The sequence below is a fragment of the Salvia hispanica genome, chromosome 5 (assembly GCF_023119035.1).
Source record: "Salvia hispanica cultivar TCC Black 2014 chromosome 5, UniMelb_Shisp_WGS_1.0, whole genome shotgun sequence".
NCBI classification, from domain to species: domain Eukaryota; kingdom Viridiplantae; phylum Streptophyta; class Magnoliopsida; order Lamiales; family Lamiaceae; genus Salvia; species Salvia hispanica.
Window position 1 is genome coordinate 30,857,521 of NC_062969.1, and position 17,484 is coordinate 30,875,004.

General features: G+C 34.3%; 1 protein-coding gene across 5 annotated transcripts; it reads left to right on the plus strand.

Moving 5' to 3' along the window:
• The first annotated feature begins 294 nt into the window (after nucleotides 1-294).
• Nucleotides 295-11,660, plus strand: LOC125188755 (serine/threonine protein phosphatase 2A regulatory subunit B''beta-like). 5 transcript variants are annotated; one of them, XM_048085800.1, is made up of 13 exons: nucleotides 295-701; nucleotides 4,764-4,988; nucleotides 5,110-5,215; nucleotides 5,307-5,406; nucleotides 6,971-7,073; nucleotides 7,178-7,268; nucleotides 8,344-8,485; nucleotides 8,783-8,930; nucleotides 9,051-9,160; nucleotides 9,910-10,066; nucleotides 10,547-10,672; nucleotides 10,782-10,932; nucleotides 11,152-11,660. In XM_048085800.1, exons 1-12 carry the CDS (start codon nucleotides 552-554, stop codon nucleotides 10,920-10,922), a joined length of 1,599 nt encoding a protein of 532 aa, XP_047941757.1. In that variant the 5' UTR covers nucleotides 295-551; the 3' UTR covers nucleotides 10,923-10,932; nucleotides 11,152-11,660. The 5 variants fall into 5 exon arrangements, with proteins under 5 accessions (XP_047941757.1, XP_047941759.1, XP_047941758.1 ...); XM_048085802.1 differs by having other exon boundaries at nucleotides 7,241-7,268; nucleotides 11,223-11,660; XM_048085801.1 differs by lacking the exon at nucleotides 11,152-11,660 and adding an exon at nucleotides 11,011-11,145.
• Nucleotides 11,661-17,484: the final 5,824 nt, after the last annotated feature.

Sequence of the window (17,484 nt, forward strand, 5' to 3'; positions counted from 1 at the left end):
ATTGTGTTAAGTGAGCTAAGTAAAGAAAGAGTAAAGTAGGAAATGAAAAGGGTAGAAAGATGAAGAGAGAAAGTAAGAGAGAGTTAAGTAAGTGAGAAAAAATGTGTTGACTTTTACTGAAAAAGATAAATAAATTCACTACTATAAAATAGACTAAAATGACAAAAATAACTCTACTATTATAAAACGGAGGGAGTACTTTATTAGCAATCATGGGCACTCCCTAGTGCTCCCCAATTAAAGTAACAACATGAATCTGTAATTTAACAATCTAACTAAATAATAATTTATATATTCACTGTATTCACTTGCTCGATATTTCCAACTGCAAATGAATTGCAATCTCTATTCAGATCTCTGTTATCAATTCATTCTAGGGCTTTCTTTCCCGCGCTACACAGATACCGATTCCTAATCTATTTTTTATGTTTTATTTGCCGATTTCTGAATTGATTAAGATCCGCGGGCGACGGAATTTGGGCTGTCTTCCTGGTTGATGGTTCAACAAAGATCTGGTGGTTGCGAGTTGTATATTTTTTGAGGAAATAGAGATGGATTTGGATTTTAATGGAGATATCACGTGCCTCGATGCTGAACTATTGCAAATTCAGGATGTGTCGCCGTTGGCAATTAAAACCAATCCCTATGTTGCCGAAAAGCTCTTTGATCAGTGGCTTTCGCTTCCTGAAACAAATTCCTTGGTAATTGATTTTTCATTCCATCTTTTTGCTTGTAGTTTGTGCTTGGTTTAGAATCGTATGCTTTGTAAATTATATCAAAATCATAATAAACAAAAATAAATGCAGCTACTGTAAACCATTTAACAGATGATAGGGATTTCCGTCTTAATGTGTACAAGATGGTTGTTTAAGGTGTTAAGAGCCCTTATGGAAATGAAGTTGGATAAGTGATACTCCCTCCATCCCACGTTTCTTTTTTGCACGTGTTTTGGGAAAAATGATAAGAAATAGTTAAAGAAGAAAGAAAGTAAAGAAAGACACAGAATAATATAGAGAGTCTCTTCTACATTGTTTTCTCTTTAACTTTACTTTCTCTCCACTTTAACTATTTATTAATATCATTTTCCCGAAACAAGTGCGAAAAAGAAATGTGTAATCTAAGCTGGGATTGGGGATTAGTATATATTGGTATTGCATGGATAATAGTTACAGAACTGAACATAACTTTTGACTACCAGCATTGCGGCCTTTCTATTTGATCATATGCGGATCAGTGCTTTTGTAATGTTATAGCTGTTCTGTTTTGTTTTCTGCTTTTATGTATCAATAGAAGCTTCATGTGACGGCACCTGCTCTTGCTCATTTGCATAATCAATCATCTGATAATCAGTGTAGTGGAACCATTAATTATTTATGAGCAAGATGCATTCATTCTTAGGACACTACAGAATTAAATAAAGTGAGATAGGTGAGATTCTAGGTGTTCAATTGCAATGACTCTTTTTTTACATGGAAAATCCAATGTATTTTGGCTATGTAAACCATGTGCATGTCATCATTTGCATTTTGGTTGAAGAAGTCATGCTAGCCTAATTCAATTTCATTATAATTTGTGGTATTTTCTACTTGAACAGTGCAAGTGTGTAATAATCCCTCCGTCCTTCAAAAGTATGAATATTTTGTTCAGCACGGATTTTAATGTATAATTGGTAAAATAAGAGAGAGGAGATAAAGGGTAATGTAAGAAGTGTTAGTAGAGATTGGTCTCCACATCATTAGTAGTGAGTGTAATGGTATTTATTGTAAATAAAATGATGTGTAGGGGGTAATGTGTTGCTTAACTGTTTCAAAATTAGACAGAAAGTTCATACTTTTTAGGGACACACTAATAAGGAAAAAGTTCATACTTTTCAGGGACGGAGAGAGTAGTGTTCTATCTTCATATTTTCCATATTGTGACAATTTTCTGCCATACATTTAGTTTACATTACATAATTTGGGCTGGTATGTTCATATTTAGATAAATTGAGAGTGTTGCCACATTTTTGGAACTTTCAGACTAATTGGATTTTCAATAAAACCCTTTGATTCTGTTACTGTGTGTTGGATTTTAAGAACTAATTGTTCATACAAATTGGACTTTCAAAACCCTTTTCTTCAACAATGCAATTTCTAACATCATAAGTCAAACTTTCATCAGTTGCAGGTCATATCTAAACACTAAAGTCTAGCATTGGTCCCGTACATTTTCTCAAAAAAACTTTTTGGTCCTACACATTAAGAGCGTTAGCTTTTGGTCCTACACAATATGTTTGGTCCATATTTAACAGATTCGTAAAATATTAACAGTCAAAAGTGTTTTGACCTGATTGATGAGTTAAATATGGACCAAAACATATTGTCTTGGACCAAACGCTAACTCACTTAAAATGTGCAGGACCAAATAGGTTTATTGTGCAAATGTATGATACCAATTTTGGGCTTGAAAATGCGATTGACCGTTAATTGTTTACAGAACCGTTAAATATTGACCAAATATATTGTTTAGGACCAAAGGCTCTAACATACTATATGTGTAGGACCCGAAAAAGGTTTTTTGAGCAAATGTAAGGGACCAATTTTTGGACTTTAGTCCATCTAAAGCACATGTGATCAATCTGCAACCCTTTAGAATTTCAAATACCAAATTACTAACCATTTTTTATGTGAACAGTTTTGTCCTTTGATGTTTTCATGACCCTGGGAAGTCCATGGGAGTAGATTTCTTTCACATTCAGAGCAGTAAATTTTACTAGTTGTTACTTGGTATTAGAAAGGATGTGCCTGCATTCCTATGTAGATTGGGTATGCTGGATAAACTTATTATGAGTTACTCCCTCTGTCCAATGCTACTCACACTTTTCATTTAACAACGTAAATTTGAACATGAGTAAGTAGTGTAATTAAATTAGAACTTTAAGTGTAATAAAGCAATACTTAATAAGGGAACACTTAATTAACTCTAATATTTTAATTAAATACCATAATGTTTACTTTAAATAGAAATAGTGTAAATAGTTTGGGACAGTCCGAAAATGAAATGTTCAAGTAGCATGGGAAGTAGGGAGTATTTAACATTTCAAATCAGTTGTTGCTCTTCATTTACATAAGAGCAAGAGATTCCATGATTCGTAATGAGCATATAATAGGACAATAGTGTTCAGCCTTGATATGAGATGTTGGATCTGGAATAGATTAGATTTTGCTTTTCATTAGCAGATATTCCTGCTAAAACATTCATATGCATTGTTGCTTGGCAGGTGTAGGTTGAGATGTACACATTATTCTCAAGCTATGTTCCAATGCTCTTATAGTTTGGTAATGCAGCTATTTTCTTGTCAAATTATCGGTCTGTCTCCCCTAGGGGTTTGTAGTATTCTTCGAGTTGACAAAACATGGGAATAATTTGACTTGATTAAATTTTCCTATGTGAAGAAAAAATAAAAGTTTTTGTCTGTTCTTACTCTATGAAGTTGTATTAGTTGTTTTCAGCTTAAAATTGAATATTTACTCTAGACCCCTCGGGCTATATCTATAATTTACATTTCACAATTAAGTTCCTAAACTAGATACAAATTGCAAGTCTAATGAACTATGCCCCTTAGTGAGACATCGGCCACTAGTGGCTACATGTCCTAACTTCAGTAGTTCGTCGTTCAACTGATGGAACCCATCGAGCTCCACAGCTTGGTTCTGCCATGTTGCATGAGGTTGTTCGTGATACTGATTGCCGACTTGTTATCAGATGAATTACACCACAACTTCATCTGAGCCCTTGGTCCATCTTGAGCTCCACCAACATGGATCTCAAGCAGAGATAATCTCTACAATGGACAGTGCCATGCTCTGCTTCGGTTGTGGAATGAACAACGACCGATTTTTTTTTCTCTTCTTGTCATAAGCTCATCCAGTCTGAATCACAGTAGACCTTGATGTTCAAGTGTCCATTCTTCCAAAAATCAGAATCTGGTAAACTGTGGCTGTGACCTTCACCTTTCCCAAGATCATGCATGTAGTAGCTCACCATGCCCACAAGGCCACAACAAATGATATGTTTGTTGAGTGACTGAGTCATATATTAATTGACCCGCTAATATTTGGCAATCTTTCCTTGTCGACCCAACTTGGTTTCCTCTTCCTCTGCACTCAGTTTTAACTTCTGATCAATAAGTGCGAGTATTCACAGGCTTGCAACCCAACATACTTGTCTCCTTGAGAAAGTCTAGCACATACTTCCTTTGGACAAATCGATCCTTTTTGCCATACAAGCCACATCAATTACCCTGGCAGCAGTGTACTCTCCTGCGGGAGGCACTCCTTCACCAAACGTTGCCTCCTGATCTATTCCTGCCATTTTCCAGCAGCTGATGCTTTGATACCAAATTGTTTTGAGCCGAAAATTGAATATACACTAAAAAACCCTTGGGGTATATCTGGAATTTACATTTACACTTAAGTCCTTAAAGTAGATACAAATGCCAACGGTATTCCTGCACTATTTCTGATACCCGTATTGATTGAGAGTTGGCAGTGTCACTAACTGGAATGACTTTGCAGAAGTTCTTCATTTGGATATGGAATCAAAAAATTGGGATGAATGTTCTAGTATGTCTTTTCAGTTCTTCAGAATTTCCAAGTGCTGGTGGCATCAATTTATTTGGTTACATTTTACCTCAAAACTGCCCAGAATTTTAGGTTTAAGCTTTGTTAATGTTGATAAAGGAATCAGATGTATTTACATTTATCCTCATGTATAATATACAGGTAAAATCGTTGCTTAATAATAAGGGAGGTGGCCCATTGAATGCTTCTGGAACAGCAAGCACAAATACTGCAGCTAGCAATACATTGCCTTCTATGTTTCCTTCAGGTAGTACACCACCACTCTCACCAAGGAGTTCAGGCTCTCCTCGAATCATCAAGAGGGCAGGTCCTTCTGCCTTAGGCTTGAAATCGGTGAATGAGCCTGTGAAAGAGCTTATACCTCAGGTTAAATTAGTTGATGTGTTGTTATTCTGGTTCCAAGTTTTTGTTTTAGAATCCTACAGTCCCCCTCTTTCTGGGAAGTGAGTGAAGTATAGTTCATTTGATAAAATTTGTGATTATGCAGTTTTACTTCCAAAATGGCCGGCCACCACCTAATGAAATGAAAGAGCGGTGCTTGTTTAGAATCAACCAATTTTTTTATGGTCATGTGGATGGACTGCAAATACATGGTGAAATTTGCTAATTGTGCATGTGATGTAGTTTTAGAATGTTCACTTGTTCAATGTGTACTAATAAGTTGTAAATTTGATGGATTTTCAGAATTTAAACCAGTGACGAAGGAAATTTGCAAGCTCCCGTCTTTCTTTTCTTCTGTACTGTTTAAAAAGATTGATACTGAGGGTGCTGGAATTGTGACCAGGTAATGTAATGAAGTATTTCCCCTTTTGTCCATCTTTCTGTGACCTCTAGAGTCCAGCTATTACTCATTAGTCATTAAACTGCTGAAAATATATCTTGTAATGCTCCATGGTTAAGAAGTAAGTTCACCCGAAGGATATTACTTATTATTAGTTAAACTATGTGTAATGCTACATACTAATTAGTCGTTGAACTATCCCTCCATCCCATTAAAAATTACATGTTTTTCTTTTTGGTTGATCACACTAAAAGTGATACATTTCCTAAAATGGAAACTATATCATCTCTACTTTTTTCTCTTTATTACTTTATTCTCTCTCCACTTAACTCACAAAACAACACTACTTAAATCTCGTGCCGAAAAGGCAAAGGCTTCACATTTAATGGGACGGAGGGAGTATTAGAATTAGTAATGCTTGAACTACTCCAAAGGATTGATGTGAGTTTCAGCTGTAGCGGAACTAATGTAACACATTTCATGTGTCCACTTGTTGATCCATAATCTGACTGTTTAGTTTCAGTATCTATAAAGTCATCATGTTTTCATGTTTTTGGTACCTTCCATGCCCGTATCTTGTGCATTTCATATATGGTTTTTGGCATGCCCTTCTTGTTACTAAATCTACTGTCGTCTTATTTTTGGAAATTTTTTTTATGTTGGGTCCATCATTTATCTTGGATTGTTATTTGGTAGGATGAGGTAAACATTACATTGTGGAGATGTGCTTTGTCATGTACCATGACTTGTAACACATGAAATGTGCTTTGTTTTCCTTTCTCTGATTATTAGCATGTATATATTGTGTTTACTTTTAATAATCAATTAAAATATTGTAGCAATTGTTGAACCAATATATAAGGGAATTGCCATAGTGAAAAATTAAGTTTGGTATACACAATCGTAAAAGAAAGCCTTATCCTTTTCATTTGTTTTAAATGATTGGTTCACTATGTTCCTCCACTCTTAGATTATCTTAGAAACCAAGTAAGCTTCAAAGTCTATAAGTGTAGCATTACTTTTTTGGCACTGGTTTCAAGAAAGTGGAGTTTTGTTAGTTAAGTGGTGAGATAAAGTAACATAGATAAAAATGTAGAGGGGAAAAAGTAAGAGAGTGAGTGCCATAAAAGGAAATGACTCACTTAGCTTGGGACTTCCAAAAAAGGAATGATTTGAATCATTTATAGAGGCAGTACAAAATACCACGTAATAACTAAAGAGATCCTGATAAATCTGCTAACAACCAACAAGCTACCCCCACTTACTCCCTCCCCCCCCCCCCCACCAAAAAAAAAAGAAATGAAAAAGATGCTTGGATTTATATTTAGTATTAGTAGTGCAAGAAAAGAAATGCAAAAGCCAAAAATATGTCACTTCCATGTGAAATTACCCTCTTCTTGAGCTTAAACGTTAAGTTTGTAATTACCAGCAAGTGGCAACGTTTTCTAGTGGAAACTTGTTCATCATTACACTTCTGGACAGTAAGATGATTGATGATTCTATTTCTCTTGTTGTCATTTGATGTAAGAAGTAAGAACTCTCACCTGGGGCTTATTTGTCCAAACAGAGATGCATTTGTTGATTATTGGATTAATAGAATGTTAACCAAGGATCTGGCAACACAGTTATTTACAATCTTGAAGCAGCCAGAGAACAGGCACTTGGTCCAGGTTGAACAAATTTCTTAGTATTTTTAAATCTTTAGTGCATAAATTGAGTCAGCTAGTTATTAACAGCTTCGGTATGTGTTGGTAATGTTATTACCTTGTAATAGGATGACTTTAAACCTGTTCTTCGAGAACTTTTAACCACTCATCCTGGGTTGGAATTCCTACAGGGTACGCCTGAATTTCAAGAAAGATATGGTATGCCATCTCTCGATTTTGCACTCATTTATTGTTATTGAATCATATTGGTTATAATTACTTGTCATTTCCATTTTTCCAAAAGTTCTTATTTGTGCTAGATCCTTGAATACGATTTCCTATTGCTTGCTTCTGCTCTTAAATTTACTGATTTGCACTACAAATCAATATCTTTTTTTGTTTTAAATCACTGTTGCTCAATTTAATGTACTGGACACTGTTTGGCCTCTGTTGGCTGTTAGCTCAACAATATTATGTTAGTATCAAGCACATTTACCTGATGGACAGATCTTATCTAAACCTTCTACTAGGGTCCGCCTTTTCTTAGTTTGTTTGATCACTTTTACTAATATGAGCATGAAGGTCTAGATAGCAGTAACACTATGTCTTGTTAGATCTATGTGACAAATGCTACAGGTTCTAGAATCATTGTTCTCTTTTTGTATGAATTTTGGTTTAACCTTGTTGGGTAACTTTATTCTTATTAGAAATGGGCCACTCACCCGGGCAGGGAGAGAGTTATCCACACTTATATAGAGGAGATGGGATCATCACCAAGTCGATGTGGGGCAAGATTTGAGAGATTTCAACAATTTTTTTATCTAGTTGAAAGTTCTATAAAGTTTTACTACTCCCTGGGTCCCACTGAAGATGACCCACTTTCCTTTTTGGTGTGTCCCAACTAAGATGACCCATTACTAAAAATGGAAACACATTTATCACTACTTTATTCCCTCTTATCTTACTTTACTCTCCACTTCACACACAAAATAAAGTTGCATAAATTCCCGTGCTGCCCAAGGAAGGGGTCATCTTCCTTGGGACGGAGGGAGTAATATATTGTGTACCTTTTCTTTTCCTCTTCCCCTGAACAGATGTTCTAAAAGTAGCTTATTGAATTTTGTTTAGTGGTCTTCTCATCTTGTTTTCAACATTTGCTTGAACGGAACATATATGATTTCTAGGGCATGGAATTTTAATGATTCTCCAGCAGTACTTCAATGTCTATCTACTTGCTAGAAGTTCATACTTTTTGGACTGATATTAAGTAACATCCCTTTTCATCTATTTACAGCTGAAACTGTAATATACAGAATATTTTACTATGTGAATAGAGCGGGTAATAGTCGTCTTACACTAAAAGAGCTGAGACGCTCAAACTTGATTGCCGCAATGCAGCATGCAGATGAAGAAGAGGATATCAATAAAGTCTTGAGGTAATTAAAGAGTATCTTATTTTTTCATATGACTTATATTTTTCTTGTCCATCTGTTTGGTAATGAATCATGATGATCTTCTTCTTGTTCTTTGAAAAGTGAATAAAAGGTAACTTATGGATGTTCAAGACTATCATTAGATTGTAGTCATTGTACATGTATTATCATTTGTAACATTATATATCATTTCTATCAAGCATGTATATTGGACTAGGGGCATTGTAGTTGCTTTGGTGTCCACTATTTTGCATATTACTAGTGTATATTTGCTACCACATTCTGTTCCCATTTCTTCAGGTACTTCTCATATGAGCATTTTTATGTGATATACTGCAAGTTCTGGGAACTGGACTCGGATCATGATTTTTTGATCGACAAAGAAAACCTCATCAGATATGGTAACCATGCACTTACCTACAGGATTGTTGATAGAATATTTTCCCAGGTTTGCTGTTCCCTCATTCTTCTTACTATTCGAGATGAGTTGGGTTGCATGCATTGGAACATTTGATCCATTTTTTATGTCTTGAGTATCTTTTTAAGCATTGTTGCTTGAATTTGCAAGGTTCCGAGAAAGTTCACCAGTAAGGTTGAAGGAAAGATGGGATATGAAGATTTCGTCTACTTCATATTGTCAGAGGAGGATAAATCATCTGACCTTAGTCTTGAGTATTGGTATGCACAAGATCTAAGCTGTCAAATAAAAAACAAGTCAGCACAATAAAATATCCTTGAATGTTTGTTGGGTTCTTTCTATTATATCATGTACAACCTCTGTCCTATTAAAAATGAAACATTTTCCTTTTTGGATTGTCCCATTAAAAATGAAACGTTTCCTAAATTGGGAACAACATCATCTCTACTTTTTCACCCTCTTACTTTACTCTCTCCTCACTATCTCACTAAACATCACTACATAAAATTGCCGAAAAGCAAATTTTTCATTTCTAATGGGACGGAGGGAGTATGATTTTGTCGGTGTGACCTCCATGTTGCTAAAGGCTGGATAATCAGGAAAATGGAGCCTGAATCTTTTGAGTTCTTTATACATGTGGGTTGCAGGGTTGTGAGTTTGGGTGCTACTGAGCCCTTTCACGAAGAAACTAACTAAAGATTTTACTTATTTCGGTAGTATCTAAATAGTGGATTCTGGAAGATGTAATTATACTTTTTCATCCAACGAGCACAATACATTCATAGTTAATCCTGTAGGGGCTCAATATCAATGACTCGGAGAGCAAATCCTGAATTTGAGTGTTTCTGTGATAGGTTTTAAATGTTTCTTAGTGATGAGTAGTACCTTCTGTAAATGCTCAGATAGTACACTTGGCATTAATGTGTTAGGTGTTCTCTTTTAGCTCAATATATTTGGTTGATGATTTCTTTAACTTTTATATGCAAGTCAATAATGTAGTCCTTTTCAGGTTCAAGTGCATAGATTTGGATGGTAATGAAATTATAACGAGGAATGAAATGCAATTCTTTTACGAGGAGCAGTTGCATAGAATGGAATGCATGGCCCAAGAGCCTGTGCTTTTCGAAGATATATTGTGTCAAATTGTGGACATGGTTCATCCAGAGGTGATCTTTATTGTAGATTGTATATGACTTACTTTTCTTACATATCTCTGTTGTGCTTTATATATATTAAAGTTGGTGGCTTTGCATTTTCTTTGTTTTGAAATTTAAAAACTTAGCTGAAAAGTCCGTCTTAGCCTAAATTCATAATGGAGACTGAAAGTTCCTGTATCATCTTCACAACTTCAAATGCATATGCTTTTTTCCCATTCTAAAGTAGTCACTGAATTGTATCTTTATTCACCCAACTTGAATAACCTTCGGACAAAATCTAGACCATTTTAGGATTTTAATCTGGCGGGAATTCTAAATAATATTCTGATATTAAGCTACTGAGAGGCACCTTAAAAAAAGATCTAAAGATGATCAATAAACTGAGGAAGTTTATTTGTGATCTATTCACTATTCATGTTTATACAAGCACCAACTTTGAAGCTGTATGAATTTTATGACATCTGATTACATTCAAATTATGACGCGCAGGATGAGAGCTATTTTACACTGCGAGATATAAAAGGAAGCAGACTTTCTGGCAGTGTTTTCAATATCCTGTTTAACCTTAATAAGTTTATGGCTTTCGAGTCTCGTGATCCTTTTCTAATTCGGCAGGTAAAATGCAAACTTTCAATTCCTATTGTATTTATATCATGCTGCAATTTAAAATATGGTCCAAGAACTGAAATGTTCATTCCTCTTCTCGACTATTCAAACTGGCCAGGAGCGCGAGAACCCTAATTTGACTGAGTGGGATCGATTTGCTCACCGGGAATACATTAGGCTCTCAATGGAGGAAGATGCAGAAGATGCCTCTAATGGAAGTGATAATAATTGGGATGAACCACTCGAGGCTCCTTTTTGACTTCTGTTTGGTAAGATTCTTGTCAATTTAATCAGAGATTTTTCTGATATACTCAGTCTCATTCAAATATGTATTTGTGCTTTGCTAGATTGTTATTCTGGTGACTGCCATATATCTGTCACCAGGATAGTGGAACTGCAGAAATCTCTTTTCATGTGTACGTTTAGTTTGCTTGAAGTAACGTAATATCAAAATCTAACATGCGTGCTGACATGTGACAAAACAATAGGATTTGTCCTCAGAAGGGTTATGCATAACTTCCTTGGCATTACTAATTATGTAAGGTTTGCATATTATCAGGAGCCGAGCCAACTATAAGTTCCTCGTATATAGCTGGCTACGGAGCATTATAAACTATATAGAGAGGGATTTAGCCATCCTGCTCACTCTCACTCGCCCCGCTGTTACATTTTGGAGACTTGTTTTAGAAATTTTGAGCTCTCGCCTTCCGGTAGAAATGTTGCCGTGTTGCACAGGGAAAGGCTCGGTCAGCTTGCGCGGTTGTTGATTTGATGCCAACGAGGAGTATATAGATTATGTTAGTCCAGAGTCTTTTTTAGCACTTGGTTCTTGTGAGTTGTAAGAATAATTTTTAGTACTAATTATTTCATTACTAGTTTTTGCTTGTTTTTCTTTTTCTTGATTTCCTCGTCTCTGTAGTTTGTTGTTCCCCCTTTTTTAGAATCCATTTCCCTTGTGTTGGAGATTGAATTTTGATGATATTGTTTTTTATATCAATGCTTATCGACTATGATGGCGAACTGGTGTTTGTAAATACGATATGAAATGAAGGCTTTAAAAGTGTGGAGTTGCATTCCTTTGTTCTATCCAAACAATGGACTTGGATCCGAACAAATTTATTTTCTTCTGTTTGCATAACATCGAGATTTTAGATTTAATTTTTAAATTGAAACACTAAATCAAATACTGGACAAATTTAAGATTTGCAACAAAAATCTAATTTCATCCTAATAGATTACTTATCCTGTAATTAAAAATATCAAGGAAAATTGTTATGATTTTGAATTTATATTACTCAATACATGTTTATTACTAATAATAATAATAATATAATCAATAATTTTAAATTTGTATTAAGATTCTATTAATAAATTAATTTGAAAGATAATACTTATAATTATTAGAATATTTTTTATTTATTATATAATGCATGATATAAATAATTAGATTTAGATTTGTTTAATATGTTATTAGTTTGCAGCATAATAATAATAATAATAATAATAATAATAATAAATTAAATAATAATAAACTTAATTATAATTATAAATATTTATTGATAACTTATTTAGATATAATTCATAAATTAAAAATGTAATCAAAACATTCTTGATTAGTTATTAATGTATAATTAAATAATAAAATAATAGTAATTGTTATTTATTATTATATACTCTATGTATTCCACAGTAGGAGTTATATTTGGTGTGAACATGAGTTTTAAGAAATGTAAAGAATGGTATGCTGGAAAAGTTAAGTGGGTTACTGAAATGTGCGATCTACTTACCATTTATGACGAAAGTCAAATGTGACTCTTATTATGAGAAGGACCAAAATGACAAAATATAACTCTTATTGTGCAATAGAGAGGGTAATTTATAGTTCAGATAATTATAATATAATTATTTAATATATTATTAATAATTAGCATAATAATAAGGATAACAACTACTCCTTCTGTCCGCGAATAGGAGTCACATTTCTTTTCGGCACGAGTTTTAATAAATGTTAAGAAAAGTGGGTGGAAAAAGTTAGTGGAATATGAGTCTCACTTGTATATACTAGTTTTAAATGATATGTGAGTGAAATGAGTTAGTTAAATGTGGGCCTCTTTACCATTTGTGATAATTATGAACCGAGACTCTTATTCACGAACGGACCAAAATGAAAAAACGGGACTGCTATTCGCAGACGGAGGAAGTATACATAATACTCCCTCCGTCCCCAAGGAATATGCACTTTAGGTTCGGCACGGATTTTAATGTAAACTTGGTAAAGTAAGAGAAAGGTAGAGAAAAAAAAAATAATTAAAGTATTTTTAGTGGAGAATGAGTCTTACCTCATTAAAGAGAGAAGTCTTTCCAAAATTAGGAAGTACATATTCTTGTGGACCGGATTAAAAAGGAAATAATGCATATTTTTGTGGGATAGAGAGAGTATAATAATAATAATAATAATAATAATAATAATAATAATAATAATAACAAATTATTACTATTATTATAATATATAATGGAGTACATAAAAATTAATTAATTATTTTTATAATAATAATTAATAGAAGAATGTGCAGAAATAGTGGAGGAAAAGTTAGTTGCAAAACTAAAGCTACGATAAAAATGGCGTTGATCGGAAACAATGGTAGGTAAGGGGTAATATATCGCCATCGGATTCAACCAAATAATCTTTTAACACCGAGCGAAGACAGACCATTTTTTCTATATGTGAGAAAGTATTGATGCATGGAAGCGAAGGAATATGAATAAAACCAAATTGACTAAAGAAGTCAATTTTTAAAAGACTAAAAGAGTATATTACACTACTTCCGTATTTAAAAATATAAACCTTTGAAGCGACATGAGTTTAATGTACAATTGGTAAAGTAAGAGAAAAGAAGAGAAAAATTGGTAAAGTAAGAGAGAGGAAGAGAAAAATTAGTCTAGTAAAAGAGAAAGAGAAAAACTAATGGAATTAATGTTAGTGGATTGTGGGGTCCACTTTATTATAGTGGTATAAGTGGTATATAAATTGATGTATAGGACTTTAAAGGTTTCAAAAAATAGAAAGTTTGAAAATTTCTATTTTTGAGAGACAGACTAATGTACTTCAGTTACTCCCTGAAATTGGCGACCAATGTGCTTCAATGACGGCCTTCTTGGTTGTGGCTCTTCCTCTTCTCCGATGGTTGCATCCATGGTCAGTGGTCTATAGGAGAAAAGGCTCATGAGACTTATATAGTGATTTCAGTTCTATATGAACACCAATGTGATATAATTATACTCCCTCCGTCCCACAAAAGATGTCATACTTGTGGGACGACACCGAATTTTAGGAGGTTTTGTTTTGTGTGATAAATGGAGAGAGAAAATATAATTTTTATATTCATGTGAGAGAGAACTTTTTCCAAAAAAGAAAATGTGACATCTTTTGTGAGACAAACTAAAAAGGAAAGTGTGACATCTTTTGTGGGACGAAGGGAGTATTTGTTTATTTAGTTTCAATAGCCAACACTCTCCCTCAAATCCTTCAACGTGAATCTTGGTGGGGTTAGACTTTTTTTTTAATCGGTTAGACCACTAGCCCAACTTTAGATTGAACTACAATACCAGGGAAATAAGGGATTTGACAGAAATTTTGATTCTTTTTATCTTCGTATGGGGTCTCGCTAAAGGACAAGGGGTTTTAGACTATCTCATGGTAGATTGATGCGGTCCTCGCTAATTGCGAATTCTAATTTATTAAGAATTAAGCGGGTTGAAGATTGAAGAGAGGGATTTTGCATGTGTGTCGTATGCACGTGTCCCTCCTTTCAACAAGATTTATAGTTTCCCACTTTTGCAACAAATATTACTAAGTATAAGCGGCAAGAGCGTGGTCGAACCACAGAGACCATGGACCTACTCGAGATTGTTTCTACGACATGTTAGCCACCACGCCTTAAGCACTTGAGCATGGACTTAAACACTAGAGTGAGAAACTTGAACATTAAACTGGGTTTGAGAGCTTAAACTATAAATCTAACTAAGAAAACATGAATTGAAATGTAATCTCGACGACGGAGATGTCAATTCCTCCGCCGAAACTACAGAGCTAAACTACATGATCTAAACATCTAAGCTACCAATTGCGAAAAGCATCCAAGAAACATGATTAAATAACATCATCAACATGAAAATAAATCAAAGCTTAATAAAACTGGAAATAAACTGAGATCCAACGGCAGAGTCGTCAATTCCTCCGATGAAACTCGGGATCTCAGTACAACGTCTCAAAAGCAGTAAAGAAAGCAAAGATCCAACATCGGAGTCATCAAACCTCTGCCGAAACCATTAAATCTAACTACAAAGCGATATGGTGAAGGAGCTTATAAGATGGAGGCGTCAATTCCACCGTTGAAACGACAAACACATTGTAAATTTACTCTAAAGTCTTGAAAACATGAAAATAAATGTAATCCCGACATCGGAGTTGTCAATTCCTCCGTCGAAACTACGGAGTTAAGCTATCAAAACTAAGCTAAGAGAAGGGTGCATTAAGCGCTTATTAGAGATTCCTACTTAAACTACAGTAGTGTTTAGAGATGCCTCTTCATTGTGGAAAACTTCTATTTATAGAGCGGCTTCAATCTTCAACCCTAAGACAACTTCTCGTCTGATTTGACCATTTTACCCTTGCATTAATTTAGGATCTTTATGTCTTCGTGCGGTCGTGTGGTGAGCTTCTCTTGATCAACTCAATGCTTCACTTGATCAACTCAATCATCTCATGTCTTCGTGTGGTGAGCTCCTCTTGATCAGTTTGCACCATCTACTTGATCCAGCTTGATCAATTAGCATGGCCGCCTGGCATTGTCATCCCATCTAGGCCCTCTTGATCAGCTTGTACCATCTACTTGATCCAGCTTGATCAATTAGCATGGCTGCTTGGCATGGTCACTTCATCCCCACTCACTTGATCAGTTTGCTCCACTTTTTGGCCATTTTTCGCTCATTTTCCGAGTTGATCAAGTTGTTCCTACACTCTGCCACTTCAACACTTTTTAGCTCCGGCACACTTAAATTCACCACTTTTTTTGCACATTATCAACCTGGTTACTGTAATAAACCCCTATAAAACCATGCTTGTAACGAGCCCTATCAAAGATATAGCGTCATCATTCGCTAGAATCGAAATATCTGCAAGACTAGGGTCACAATTTGTATCGATTAAACAAACCGTTGCAATTCTCAGGTGATACAGGCCCAATTTTTTTTCGATTGGTTTGACCGTTGGCCCATATTTAAGCCGAGATATACTATTCCCCCCGTATCATAATAGATGTCACACTTTCCTTTTTAGTTTGTCCTACAAAAGATGTCACATTTATTTTTTTAAAAAAGTTATCTCTCACATTTATAAAAATATACTATTTTCTCTCTCCACCTAACACACACAAAACAACATCTTCTAAAATCCCATGTCATTCTCCAACTATGCCATCTATTATGGGACGGAGGGAGTACTTGTTAGTCATTTTTTACAGTTTCAGCCCAGATATACTGCTGGGTCCGTTACATTTGGCCCACAGTCGGCGACTCGCTCTTATACCATTTTAGAAATTCATGGTTTCTATCCTAAAATCAATTGGTGATAGGAAGAGAGGCCTATTCGCGACCCGCTCTTATACCATCATAGAAATCCACGAGTTTCATCCTAAAACTAATTGGTGATAGGAAGAGAGGTTCATGAGAGACTTATATAGTAATTTCAGTTCTCTATGAACATCGACGTGGGATTATCATAATTGTATATTAGTTTCAATTTCCAAAATCAACCTATTAATTAGATAAAAAACGTCTTACCAATGAAGTTATATTTCATCGGCAATCGTAACATAACTATATGTAAGCTCTCAAAAACTTTGTTGTATATGTAAAGAAGGGTCACGCGAAAATTAATTTTTATTATTAAAATTAGGGTCAATTTTATAAATGGTTACAAAATTAACATAATTGTATGAAATTTGATAGTAAATTTTGATTTGTTCCTTAATCATTAAACTCCATACTTTATACATTTCAGGTTTAATTCAATTTTTCACCTTATATATATTTCCACTGTTCCACATCACTGGAAAAATTGAGCGAAAGAGTAATTTGCAAAAGAAATTTATATCCAACTCCCAAATAAGCTTCAGCAAATCAATTCTTTCAATTCTGAGAGAATTCTCGCAAATGAAAAAATGAATCTTTCAATTTCAGCTTCAGATTGTGTATGAATTAAACGATACTCCTAGAAGTGAATTATATAGGTCGTGTATACTTAGTTTACGAGATGTAAATTTTAGGATTATTGGTTTGGGTCCAGTTCAAATATTGTTAGTTTAGGTCATCTTCTGAATCCTCTAATTGGGATAAGTATGTAAATATTATAATATAGGTGTGATTAAAAAAAAATCTATGTGGCATTTTAATTGCCACATGGAATAGATTTAAGTAAAAAAAATTGTACTAAACCTTAAATGATTATAAAGTTTAGTAACTAATTTGAAATACATTAAAATTTAGCAATCAATTTAATACGATTATGATAGTTTAGTACCCATTTAAAAAATTAGCCCTTAAAATAAAAAACACTTGCGCTATTGCAGATAACATATAAGGAATTGTATTTATAGTGAAATTAAATGAAATTTTTAATGCTTATGAGATTCAAACAATGGATGTTCATTCTTACTTGAAATATAGATGCTCATTTGAACATCTAGCAATAAATATGGGTTTATTAACGTAAAAACTAATTTTTATAGTAGAAAATAAAAAATATACTGTAAACATTGCAC